Source organism: Psittacula echo, assembly GCF_963264785.1.
Source record: "Psittacula echo genome assembly, chromosome: 4".
Classification (NCBI taxonomy): domain Eukaryota; kingdom Metazoa; phylum Chordata; class Aves; order Psittaciformes; family Psittacidae; genus Psittacula; species Psittacula echo.
Window position 1 is genome coordinate 34,529,510 of NC_137738.1, and position 12,820 is coordinate 34,542,329.

Genomic DNA, 12,820 nt, shown 5'->3' on the forward strand with positions numbered 1-12,820 from the left:
TACGTCCAACCCTTCAAATGGACCCCCTGCCCTCTGGTTGATCATGTCTTTTTATATAATACCAGTACGAAATTAAAGTAAATGGAATTCATGACTGTGACAAAGTACGTAACAACCATGAGATATTTGCATTTCAGGGCATTTGAGGGGAAAGATAATATCCATAAAACATGTAGCATTAGATGTGGTTCCTTGGCAGCCTTTTCCGTTGTTCATTGCAAACAGAAGTCCCACTGTAGCACCAGCAGTCATGGAAGGAATGCTGCCACTTCTTTTTCCCTTACACAAGCATAGTTTGAGAAGCAGGAGCAAAGGCTGAGGGGTAAGACAGGCTTTGCAGCTTGGCGCCTACCTGTATCACTACTAACAAAGCTGTATTGACTTAGATTTGTGGTCACCGTACAAAGGAACGCTAGCTGGGAATGATCACTGCTGGGTGCAGATGGGAGATTTCATGTTTATTCTGAACTATAACTGGGTCCAACTGCTTTGTGAATCCTCAGCATAAACCCAGAGATTCTTTGGAAGGAGAAGCTTGAGCTGCTGTGTGCCAATCTGCAGGGTGGATGTCAGCCCAAGAGACAGACTTCAGAGTCAGGCAGGTGTGATGGTCAGTGCCATGGCTGATGTTTACTGAAATGGTTGTTATGTAATTGTCAGGAATCAGGCATGCAGTCTGATATCGCTCTGACTTCTGGAGAAATGGATTTCATTAGGTATGCTTGTAGCATTAACACACAAGAGTCAGTATGGTTATTCGGTTTGGGGTTTTGATTTGCATTTTTTTGTTTTTTGGAGTTGGGTTTTTTTTTTTCTGGGGGGGAGGTTTTGTTTTTTTCTTGTGGTTTGGGTTTGGGTTTGGTTTTGTTTTTTTTTTTCCTTGCAGTTCTTCCTTTCTGCCTGCACTGGGAACAAAATTATGGGATTTTTTTAAGCTGATGCATATGTAATGGGACAATTGTGCTAAGAAAATAAGGCCTTGGTCATGGTCCTAAAGCCGGACAAAATGTGCCTGTTGCTTTCTTCAACTTAATTTCTCATGCACTCTCAGTATGTCATCAGCTTGTCTCCATTTTGATTCAGCAACTTGATGTGGGTCCAGAAGTCTGCTCTGTCGCTCATGAAGGCTCAGCTTGTCTGTGGCTTTGCTACAAATCAAGATTTTAAGACTTTCCATAATAAGTTTTCTTTCACCTCTTCTGTAGGCCATTTACTGTGTGGTTTTGCTCCCTCTTTGATTTTAAATGTAACCTGTTGCTGTCCTCCACACTGCACCTACCCAACACCTCAGGTCAGTCCAAGGCTAAAAATCTTCAGTTTTGCTGACTGCTGTCAGCAAAAAAAAGCAGGAAGCCCTCTTTCCTCAAAGGTTAAAATATTTTTGATACATAATGAAAAGACCCAGTGCTCTGTCCATGTTTGCACTATGTTTTTTGGAGGTTAAGCAGTGTGGAGGTAAGAAACAAACATTATTGGAGGACTTGATGTCAGGTCTCTGTCCTTCTTTGTGTTTGTAACACCTGAGTCACAGGGTTGCTTTAGAAACAGATGAAGCCTCACCCTACCAGGTGGTGGCCAAGGTCCTCTGCACTCCTGTGTTAACAGGGAGGGTGGTGCAGGACTTGGAACATGAAACCACAGCTTTTTCTTCAAATGGTGTGGAGGGTGGCAAATGGGGATGAGTAGCAAAGAGAGGGAGGCAGGCAGAGGAGGGGTAGGAACCAACTCAAGAGGAGTCAGCCTTGTCTGAACAGGAACCACAGCTGCCCAGCTAGTGCATGGTGTGGTGCATGGGTGTTGAAAGGACTGGTAGATGGTGCTGTGAGCCTGGGAGGTTTTTAAACAAGGACATAGGATGAAGGGTATCATCACTGAACTAAAAAACAGCAAACATGCCACTCATATTCAAGGATAGCAGGGGGAAAGGAAGAAGTAACAGCCAGGCACTGCATCCAAATTAATTGACCTTTAGCTACTTGAGGAACATGTACATTCAGGACAAATTTTGAGAGTAAATCTATTTAAAGACATGGAGGGAACAGAAAATAGAGAGGGAAGTTTACCAAAAATAGGACATGGTAGAAGAAGTGCTTCCCTCCTTTTCTTCCCTTGGTAACTAATGCTTTGGGACAAGGTGTTGGGTGTCTGTGGGGGTTTGAAATAGTGTCAGTCAAGCCATTCTTAGACATACTGGAGAAAACAGTAATTAGTGCAAGAAGCAGTAGTAATTAGCACAAGAAATAACTGGAGAGATAAAGGGGGTATCCCAAAAGCCTGCCTGGGTGCACTGAGCATCCCAGCACCCATCCTCCAGGATGTCACAGTCAGGTCCATGAGGGGTGGGTGGCAGAGCCTGCTTCCAGCCAGGAGGGCTGTGTCAGGCTGACCTCAGGCTGGGGAGGGGATGGTTTATAGCTGGAGGTTAAGGCTTGTGCAGGAGCAACAGGCACCTATGGTAAATCTGGGGGCCCTGCTTGTCCTGGTGGACTGGGAGGCAGCCAGTCTGTGGCGATGGATGGGGCCTGTGAGGCCTGTGATGAGAGCCAGTCCTGGCTGAAGGGCCAGGTGGGATGTTTGGCATACAATGAGGAAGCCATGAGGGACGTAGTGGGTGAGGTCTTACCTAGCCTGCAGCAGATGTGTGGACTTTCCATTGTCAGGATAAGCCAAGCATTGCCTGCATGCTCCATGCTGGTGAGCAGGGACTGGCATGGCACATGCTGCACAGCCCCCCTACTTAGTGACCTTGTCCGAAACCACATGCCGGGCACACGTGTGTGTTTCGCCGTGTACCCCAAGTTTCCCCGACACCTGGGAAGCCATGCTAAGCCCTATTGAGATGCTTTGTCACGCTTCAAACCCTCATGTTCTGTAGGCAAAAATATCCCTCTGCCTCCTCAGGAGGTGTATCAAGAGGAGAGATGAAAATGTAGTTAACATCTCTTCCACTCTGCAAGTGCCAATTATGTGGGTTTTTTTCTCAGATGGTCTAGTTTATAAATATAGCTAACTAAATTCAGAGTAACTGTTTTCAACCTGCATTTAGCACTTAAGTGGGCTGGTTCTATTTTTGGGCTGAAGAAGCATTTGCGTGCCTCAAATCCCATCTAAGTTCTTCTAACTATATCAGCCAGTCTAATAAAAGAGATCACCTCTTCCTACAGACCTTGCCTTACATCCTTCAGGCACTGACTGCAATAACGCTGCTGCTTCTTTCCTGTTGCTTCTCTGCCACCTGCAGTGCACAGCTTGAATGCACAAGACAAAGGATGAGGGGAAGCACATGAGGGTATTTCCTGACTTTACAGTCTGTTGCATTTGTGAGCTTAAAGACACTCCTGGAAATACAGCAAGATCTAAGTTGGAAGGTACCTCTAGAGTTTGCCTAGTCCAGCCCTCTTCCATGCTGATCCAGTGCTCAGGACCTTATCCAGTGGAGTTGCAGGTACTTCCAGGAAGATTTCACAGCCTCTCTGGGCACATGCTTCAGTGCTGAATCATTCTTGTTGTGAAGATTTTTTTCCTTACATTCAACCTATTTTTTCTTCGTTGCAACATGTGGCTGTGGCCCCTTGCTCTTTCACTATGCACCTCTGAGAAGAGGGTTTTTTCCTTTACTGCTCATTGCATTGCGAGACTGTAATTTCCTTCCTGCCTCTCCTTAGTGGTCTCGTCTCTTGGCTATACAGAAATGTTTGTCCTTGTGTGCCCAGTGCTCCAGCCTCTTAGCAGTCTCAGTGTTCAGCAATCTCTGCAGGATTCTCTCCAGTTTGTCAATGCCTTCCTTAGTTTATAGGATCCAAAACTGGACACCATGGCCTTACCAGTGTGGAGAGGAATAAGCACTTTCCTTTGCGGGCTATGCACTTGCTTATGTAGCCTAGTATGTCGTTATCTGCCTTCACGGCAAGCCACACTGCTGTCTCTTGTGCAACTTGCCCAAAAGGATCCCTCAAGTACTCTTCTGCAAAGCTGCTACCTATCCAGTTTGTCTTTAGCATGTACTGCTATGTAGGGATAGGCCATCCAAGCTGTAGACATTTCACTTCTTATTTTTGACCTTTCAGAGGTTTCTGTTGGCCCATTCCTCCAGCTTGACAAGGTGTCTCAGACTGCTTTTTCTATCCTCTACTTTTTAAGCATGTAGTTTTCCATCCTCTTGTGCTTATGTTTATGCTATACAGACATGCTCAAAGACCTAGCTCCTCCTTAGAGCAGTGTTTCTTTTATTATAGACTATAGAGGCATGATGGGATCGGTTTTTAGAAGCAGACTACTGTTGCTTGCAGTGGAGATAATCTTGGAAGGGCAAGGGCCTGTGCTGCCCAGCATGTTTCCCAGTGCCTTTGGAAACTTTCACTTTCTTATAGGCCTCCCACTCACCACCAGAAATTATAATGACAGGATGCAGACCTATCCCCTAGCAGGAAACACGGCCATGAGGTGTTCACCTTTGCTATCTGCTCATTTATGGGGTCACTAACAAGACCAATTAAGAGAATTTCTGCTCCTGAACTGTGTAAGAAAAACATTTCATAACAGACACTTTGCTTTTCTTTCTCTTTGTGCCTTACCTTGTACTTTACCTTATTGCCTATCCACTTAGATTTTAAAGCTTCAGCTTAAATGAGGACTGAACTAGAGGCTGCTTCTGTGTTGAGGTTTTCAGACTACCATGATCTGCCCAGAGAGGAAATGAAAGGACAGCATCTGAGTATGAACTTATCCCTAGATAAACAGAAGCTCTAGACTTCTATTCAGGGTCATTCCAGGCTATATTCTGACCGGGAAAACACAATTACTCTCCTTTTCTGCCATATACCTAACCAGCCTACTGTTACATTTCTAGAATAGATTTCTAGATAATGTCCACAAGATGGTTTTGTTTCTGTTTAAAGACAGAAAATAGGAGTGAATCTAATTGGCTAGGCAGATCCTTCTCAGTAGCAGCTGCCACTGCTTCTCCTCTACTCAATGTGCTGCAATATGCCTTTCTGTCCCATGTTTCTGTGAAAAAAATCATGACCTTATTATCATGCTTATTTCCATCCCTCCAGTGCAAGTCAGTCATGGGAACAATTAAGCAATTCTGGAGTTAGAAGTGACAATTAACAGAGAAACAAAGGTAAGAATGGAGTGGCAGGAAGGGAAAATTAAATGGGCTCTTTTTCCCCCTCCTCTTTGCTCCATGTATCATGCTTTTGTTGAAGGAATAATATAGTTCTGCCTTATGAGATGTCAGTTTATAAAATTTACTCTGTAGTACCTAAAACCTACCCATATCCACACATTTTCTCCTACTTCTCCCTAGTGCTCCTTCTTCCAGTGAACCAATCCATTTAAATTTATTACTTCTTGATATGTAATTCAAGGCTCCGGCTGCACTGTATTTAAATATGAGCTTCAAATACCATTTAATAGCTAGGGGATTCTGTGGGTTATCATGCTGTCTAGGCTGACAGGTCAGGATTTGACTTTCTGGCTGTATCTATCAGTCTCCAGTCTGTTTTCTTGGATAGCAAGAGCAGCTAGGGCTCTTTCTTGGCCACAGCAGGCTACTCATTTGGAAACTGGAAAAAGTAAAGCATGCTCTGTAACAATGAAAGTGGTTTTCTATACTCAAACTCCTAAAGTCTTTCCGGTCATGCTACAAGCATGTTTTCTGCTTTATCTCCCTCATCCAGTCTCTTCTTCAGGCTAAATTAATTCTTCCATCCACCTACACTTTCTTCTCATTTATGGGTTCAACTCACTCTTTTCTGGTATCCTCCAGCTGTTCGAAGCTGTCCGAAATCTTTCCTGAAAAGCAGTGCCTGAAACTGGGCAGAACATTTGGCTGAAGCCTCTTCTGTGCCAGGCGGACTGACAGAATTCCCACTTGCTATGTGTTGATCACATCCCTGTATATGCCAGAAAGCCGTTTGTCTTTTTCACCATAATGGCACTGTTGATTTGTGCTGACCATGTCATTCACCGTATTCCCAAGATATTTTCTAAATGGTTTTGTACTAAGCCAGCTGTTGCTGGCCACTGGGCAGCTGTTTGTTTCTGCACATATCAAAGTTCATCCAGCTGTTCTCAGAATTTTCCAATTTATCAAGAGCGTTTTCAGTTCCAATCCTGTCTCTAAGGATGTTTGCATCCCCTCTCTATTCCATGTCATCTGCAAATTTAACAAGCATACTGTGTATTCCATCATCCAGAGTGTAAACAGAAATGCTGGGAAAATTAGATGCAGATTCAGGATGAATATAATACTGCTTGGTACCTCTTCCATTCAGACAGGGAACCTTTGTAACTGCTGTTTGAATATAGTTTTACAAAGTTTTGGTTTGTTTTTATTTTACACCCATGCTAAACTCTCTCCACCTTCGTTTGTTCATAAGAATGCTACACAAGACCGTGCCAAAAGCTGAAGTAAAGTTAAAATATGTAACACCTACTGCTTCTTCCCTGCACTAACACTCTTAAACCATCACACTGGCTCCTCATTTGTCGTCTGAGTGCTTAGAGCAAGTTTATGTTTTTCCTTCTCTTTTTCTTGTTGGAAGTTGAAGGTAAAGTTGCTGAGCTTTTACTCATCTCCTTTCTCCCTTCCTCACTTCTTTTAAACACTGACCCTGTACTTATGCTGTTCCCGTCATTGGTGGCTCACCAGTCCCCATCTGTCCATCTCGAAAGTAACTGCTAACAAGACTGAGACTGTTTCAGGCAGGTTTTCACATCTGTTAGACAGATGTTCATCAGGTTCAGCCAAATTATCAACACGTTACTCTTAAGTGCTGTCTAAACTGTTCATTCAGGCTATTAGTTTTTTTAATGTTTATTTACTCTTCTCTTGTTGATGTTACCTGTACCAGCCACCTGCTCACCTTTTCAGTGATAATTGAAAGGAAATGCTCAATTTGGCATTTTTGATCTCCTTTTCCCCTTTCCCTGTTGAGCAGGATGGCTATGTTTCTTTGCTTTTCCTATTAACGTTAATGCGTTCAACTCATGGTGTCTTGTACTGTTAGAAATGAAGAGGCAGTGGTTCCATGTGTTTCTGTGGGGGACTCTATCCCTTCACAAGGAAACATGCCCTGCCATTTTACAACTGCTGGACATAGGTTGTGACTGTATCAGCATTGTTGGCTCGCTGGTTCAAAGCCTCCCCTGGCTACAAGCCCTCCATATTCACCACAGGGCAGACTGAGCTTGTCAGGAAAAGCAGTGGTGTGCTGCTAATACAGCAGATGTACAAACTGGCTTTGCTGGGGAGGCAGAAGAGCCTAAGAGGAACCTGCTTTAGACACGTTAGGTTGTCACCATCTTGAGGTGAAGCTAGCTGCACTAGGGAGAAGAAGTAAGAGCCACTTGGAAATATTAACTTACTGAAGCTGGCCTTGCCTGTTACTAGCACTGAGAGAAAATGCCACTTGGGCATCCTGGCACATGCTGACAATTAATGCAAATGTACTCTTGCTTTTCTCATTAGCTTTCTCCTGGGCTGCCATTGGGTTTGGAATGTGGGATGTTGAGGTCAGGCTGTGCCCTGACCTTCTAGCATGACTTCCTGCAGGCTTGAGTGTCTTTCATACGTTGTGTGGGTGTCTGGCAGGGTGTGCAGCTGTTTTAAGGTTTTGTCCAGATCCCTGGGGTACAGAGAGCTGGCCTGAGCACCAACCTGCCCTTTGATTGCTGGCTGGTTTTTGTCTCAGTGAAGTACTGAAAGGACTTACATTGTTTTCACGCGAATTCCTGTCCATTTCGAGACAGCTCACAAAACCTCTTGTCTTCCTAATTCTGCTTCTGTTGTCTTCACTGCCTCACCCCCCAGGAAAACAAGGTCCTCCGGGACCAAAGTACCTGTGCGCATAAGCCTAAATACTTCTAAATACACCAAAGTGCAACAGTGGCTCATTTATTAGGTTACTCTGAGCTAGAGTACAAATATTAACAAGAATTACAAAAAGTTTTCATTTTTGATGGCAGTCTCTCCACTTTCTCTTCCCCACAAAAAGAATCAATCAGTGGCCCACCTTCCAGGAAAAATAAGGAAAATCAGCCTATCATTTTTCTCAAGTGTTAGGATCATGGTGGTAACATTCTGATGTTATCTGAGTTTATTGCATTATTTAACGCTGAGTGAGTAAATGGATGACAAAGTCATTACCAGCACAATTATCACCTACTTATCAGCTGTTCTGTTTGTGAGCCTTCTGAGTCATGAGGGTGACACAGAATGAACTATGCCATCTTCATCTCAAAGAACCTATGGTCCTAAGGCTGAGGCATATCAATGGGCATCTATTCCTGGTAAGTATGTTCCAGGAATATCATTGTCAATATTGTAATCCAATGTGTCGATCAAAGCACCATGACAGTTTGGCCGAAATTGTCGCTTTTCTTTCATAAGTAAACTTAATTTTGAGTCAAAATTCTTTTTAATTTATAATCACTCAAACTGGTTTAACACACAAAAACCAGGGACCTGGGTAAATGCTGTGTATAGTTCTTTCATTCATGTCCAGGTCAGTGGAACTCAAACACCCCGGTGACAAAGAGGCACATGCTGGGCTGCATTAAGAAGAGTGTTGCCAGCAGGCTGAGGGAGGTGATCCTTCCTTCTGCTCAGCACTGTTCTGGAGTGCTGGGTCCATTTCTGAGCTCCCAAGTACAGGAGAGACGTGAGCATACTGGAATGATTCCAGTGGAGGGTTAAGGGAAAGCAGTTAAGGGCTTGGAGCATCTGATGGAGAAGCTGAGAGAGCTGGGGCTGTTCAGCCCCAAGAAGAGAGGACCCCCTGAGTCTTCTCTTCAATGTGCTATCAAGGTGTATTTATACCTGACTGGAGGAACAAAGAGGATGAACCCAGGATCTTCTCAGTAGTGGCCAGTGACAGGACAGGAGGCAATGGGAACAAACGAAAACACAGACAATCCAATTTTAACACAAGAAACAACTTTTTTCATGGTGAGTGTTGTCAAATGTCAGAATAGGTCACCCACAGAGGCTGTGGAGGCTCTATCCTTGGAAATAATCAAACTCCAACTAAACATGGCCCTGAGAAGCCTGCTGTAGCTGACCCTGCTCTGAGAAAAAAGGAATTGCACTAAATGATCTCCAGAGATGCCTTTCAATGTCAGCGCCTCTGTGTAACTAGAGAAGAGCAAACTATCTTGACTGAGATGACTAAAAGAAGGGTGAGCCTACCTTACAATACTGTGTTTATATGCAAACAACACACACTGAGCTTGGGCTAAAGGAGGAAGGCTGAGAGGAGCCATGACTTCTTTCTATAAATTACATGAAAAAGTAGATGTTAAGGGAAGAACTACTGAGAGTAAAGAACTGCCACAAGATTAGCAGGTATAATAAAGTATTATCTGACTATGAACAAAGACTTAAAATTAGGAAGACTAAGTTTCTAAAGCAACACACCAATAAAAACACTGAAAGTTTCTGAACGGGATTATTTAACATACTGTAGAAAGGAATCTGCCTTAGGTCTAGTGTTAATGATCAGGCAGAAGAGGCTGCTCTCTCAAGCAGCAGAATTTACAGGGAGATCAGGGGGAAATCAGAGACTGTGTTACTAAGAAGTGCAGGCAGAGGCTGAGCTTCGCAGGAACCCACAGGTGTCTTCAGGTCTGTCTGATTATTTGTACACTGCTGTAGATAAAAAGGAAGAGAGCATATTTTTGTAGGCCATGCCTGTGTAAAATGCTCTTTTCTAAAAGTGGAAGAGTTTTGTTCTGCTGAAAGTTTTTGTCATCTAAAGTTTTCCTTTTTAAAGCATATTTTGTCTTTCTTCTTTCTTTTAAGTGTGTGCTACAATGACCTGTTTCACATGAAGAGAAACCATCAAGTGAGGAGCCCGACTCATCTCTTAGGTAGTCTAGAAATGGCCTATCAAACAGATGTTAAACTTTACACCTCTGGACACATAAATCATAACAAGCTTTTTAAGCCTTCAGAGAAAATAAAACAGGGACAATGGTACTTTGCCAAGAAGCAAACTAGTTTCATGACAGAAAGAAATCAATTCCCAGCTGAAAATAAGAAAGCAAGGAAGATGAAAAGATTTTCAGGTAACTTTTGTTCCAGCATTCTTCTGCTTCCAGCACAGGCTGAATCTTCTTCCCCTAAAAACAGACGTCCACAGTCACCTGTAAAGGGTGATGGTGCCCCAGCAGATTTTTCTTCTCTTCTGGAAATATTAAAGTTGAAAGTGCTTAAAAAGAAAGTAGGAGGGAACTGACAGACTTATATGTGTCTCGAAAGAGATGAGTTAGATGTGTCAGAGTATAGTGCTGAAAAACAAACCAGTTAAGAACAGCTGACAGTGAGTTGTGGAGCTTGCCAAGGAGGAATACTAGTTCCTACCTTCATACTTGGCTGGTATGACTAAAACTGAGCAGTTTAAAAAGTTCCTACATTCCCAGAAGGAGTTTGTAGCAAAGCATGAACTGTTACAGAATGATTTCATAGGGAGCGAAGTACCAGAGCAGCTTGTAAGCTGGCTAAGGCAAAAAAAAAAAAAAAAAAAAAGATGGAAGTGTTGAATATTACAGGAAAATGGAATGGGTTTAGGCAAAATCACCTCTTTCTCCTTGGAGAGACATGATCCCATGTGCTTGCTTTGTTGCACATTTGTATGCGACACCTACTATGTTCTTCAAAACCTGGAGCCCAAAGCCGTTTGCCATGGTTTACCCTTCCCTCCATCATCACGTTGAAATGTGCTAGGTGTACAGTAAAGTGGGATCTTTCAAGATAGTGATCTATGTGGGGAAAAATCACTGTTGGTCAGCAGCTCTGTAGGAACCACATATTCAGCATCTTGTCCTGCAGCACATTTGAGATAATTTGCAAAAGAAGCTACCTTCTCTATATATGTTGTAGATTATCTGTTTATGCACAAACAGTTGCTGCACTCTCATGGTGGGTGGGATGGGGAAGTGAACTTAATCAGTCAAGCATGTACACCTTGCAGAAGTTGCTTGAATTACTGCCCTGGGGAAAGCACTAGCAATCTTATCAGCACTCAGAGCCAAATGCAGGAGTGAGAGTAAGATACTGGATTCATATGAGTAATGGAACTTAATGAAAGCAGTTGGGGTTCAGCAAACTAAGAAGCGACTAGGCTAGTGTGGGCTGGAGAACTGGCGTTTCATATAGAAGAGAGTAATTTTTTAAAGAATTTGTCCTTCACTGTGGTTCTTATGGCCAGGTTTTCATCTTCTGGAAGGTGTCAGCTGATTTATCAAGACTGTTTTGTAGAGAATTAAGCAGTGATGCTTGCAGGACCAAGGAAGAGGTTGACAGAGAAAACAGAGGTCAGGCTTGACTGAAACAGCCATCCCAACCAGAAACTGGCAAAGAAATGATCAAACAAGTGAGGTATTTCTTGTATACCTCCAACATGCTACCACAGTTTTTCAAGAACAGTTACGCAGAATAAGGGAAGTGAGGCCACAAATTCATTCAATCTACTTGTGGGTATAACTCTTGGAGAAGCTGCATTATCCATGTTCCACGGGATTCTACAAGGTATCATCTGCCATACAGTTAACCAACTTGCCGAAAAAGCTGGCTACTTCCCACCTTGGTAAATATCCCAAGCAACCTTTCTCCTACGCTTCTGGGCTGAGACGTCAGAATAAAAGAAGTAATGGGAGAAAACAGAAGATGCAAAATGCAGTATTATAGCAGGATAACAGCTCGATCTTACGATTTCAAAAGCATTTTTTTTCCCAGAAAACATTTCCCTCAGAAACAATCTGAATCAATGCAATTTCTGTGAGGTAGAGTAACTCTGGTACAAAGTTTAGTAGAAAGCTGCTAACCAGCAGTAATGGCAATCTGCCCTTTGATTAAATGGTCAAAATTTTTATCAGCCTTGGTTTGAATTAAGTATATTCACAAAATGAAAAACTGCCATTGTCCATTATCTACTGAAGAGGCTTGTTTTGAGAAAGTTAACCTTAGGAACAGAGCACTTTGAAGTGAGGCCAGCAGCACTCTAGAGAAAAAGTTGCTGTGACAGAGGAATGCACAACACAAGTTGCCTAAGAGACCTTTTCTTTCTCCCGCCCAAGCTTATTACTCACAGCTAGTATGTGTAACCATGAGATTATAAGTGTATGATTTTAACTGCTGTATTCCTTAACGGAATATTTATATATAATATATATATTATATAATATATATAATTATTATTATATATTATATATATAATATATATAATATAATAACATATAATAATGTTTCTGAAGGTGTTTGTATATGGCCTCTCTGAGCTAACAGTTGATTTAAAGTTGCTTTAAAGAATACAACATGCTCTAAGGACAACTGCTTCCAAGCCTTGAGATGATCTGTTGAAGTCAGTAGAGATAGTCAGACTAATTTATACTTATGGAAGGATTTTCTGTAAAGGTTTAAGCGAGATGTTCAACAATAAGTTGAGCTGTAATGTAGTAACTGTCTTCTGCCACACAAATCTGTGTCATCTTTGTTTTCTGCTAGTCTTTTTGATGACTAGTGCATCCTACATTCTCGTTGAATGTGAGCCGCCTTCTTGCTGATGATAGAAATACAGAATTCATGTTGTTAACATGACTTGATGTGGATTCTCATGATATTTCTCACTGCATACTGTCAGGAGAAATGGCATAAACTTCAACAAAGTAATACATTCTGACAATAACTGGTTTAGAGCACCTTCTGTATGTGTAGGTATGTAGTTGTTAATTTTGATGATAGTACAGGAGCGCCAGAAAATCTGTGGCTGTGATTCACTCCATTTCAAGTGACTATAGGTTGTTGAGGAAGTAT

General features: G+C 42.4%; 1 protein-coding gene across 1 annotated transcript; it reads left to right on the forward strand.

The window, feature by feature from the left end:
* Window positions 1-9,833: 9,833 nt before the first annotated feature.
* LOC308220089 (uncharacterized protein C6orf118) lies at window positions 9,834-10,722 on the forward strand (the record flags this gene model as incomplete). The annotated part of the gene is given in 3 exon segments (XM_080615878.1): window positions 9,834-10,229; window positions 10,351-10,359; window positions 10,363-10,722. Coding segments are annotated over 3 exon segments (591 nt in total). The 3' UTR covers window positions 10,549-10,722.
* Between the last annotated feature and the right edge of the window lie 2,098 nt (window positions 10,723-12,820).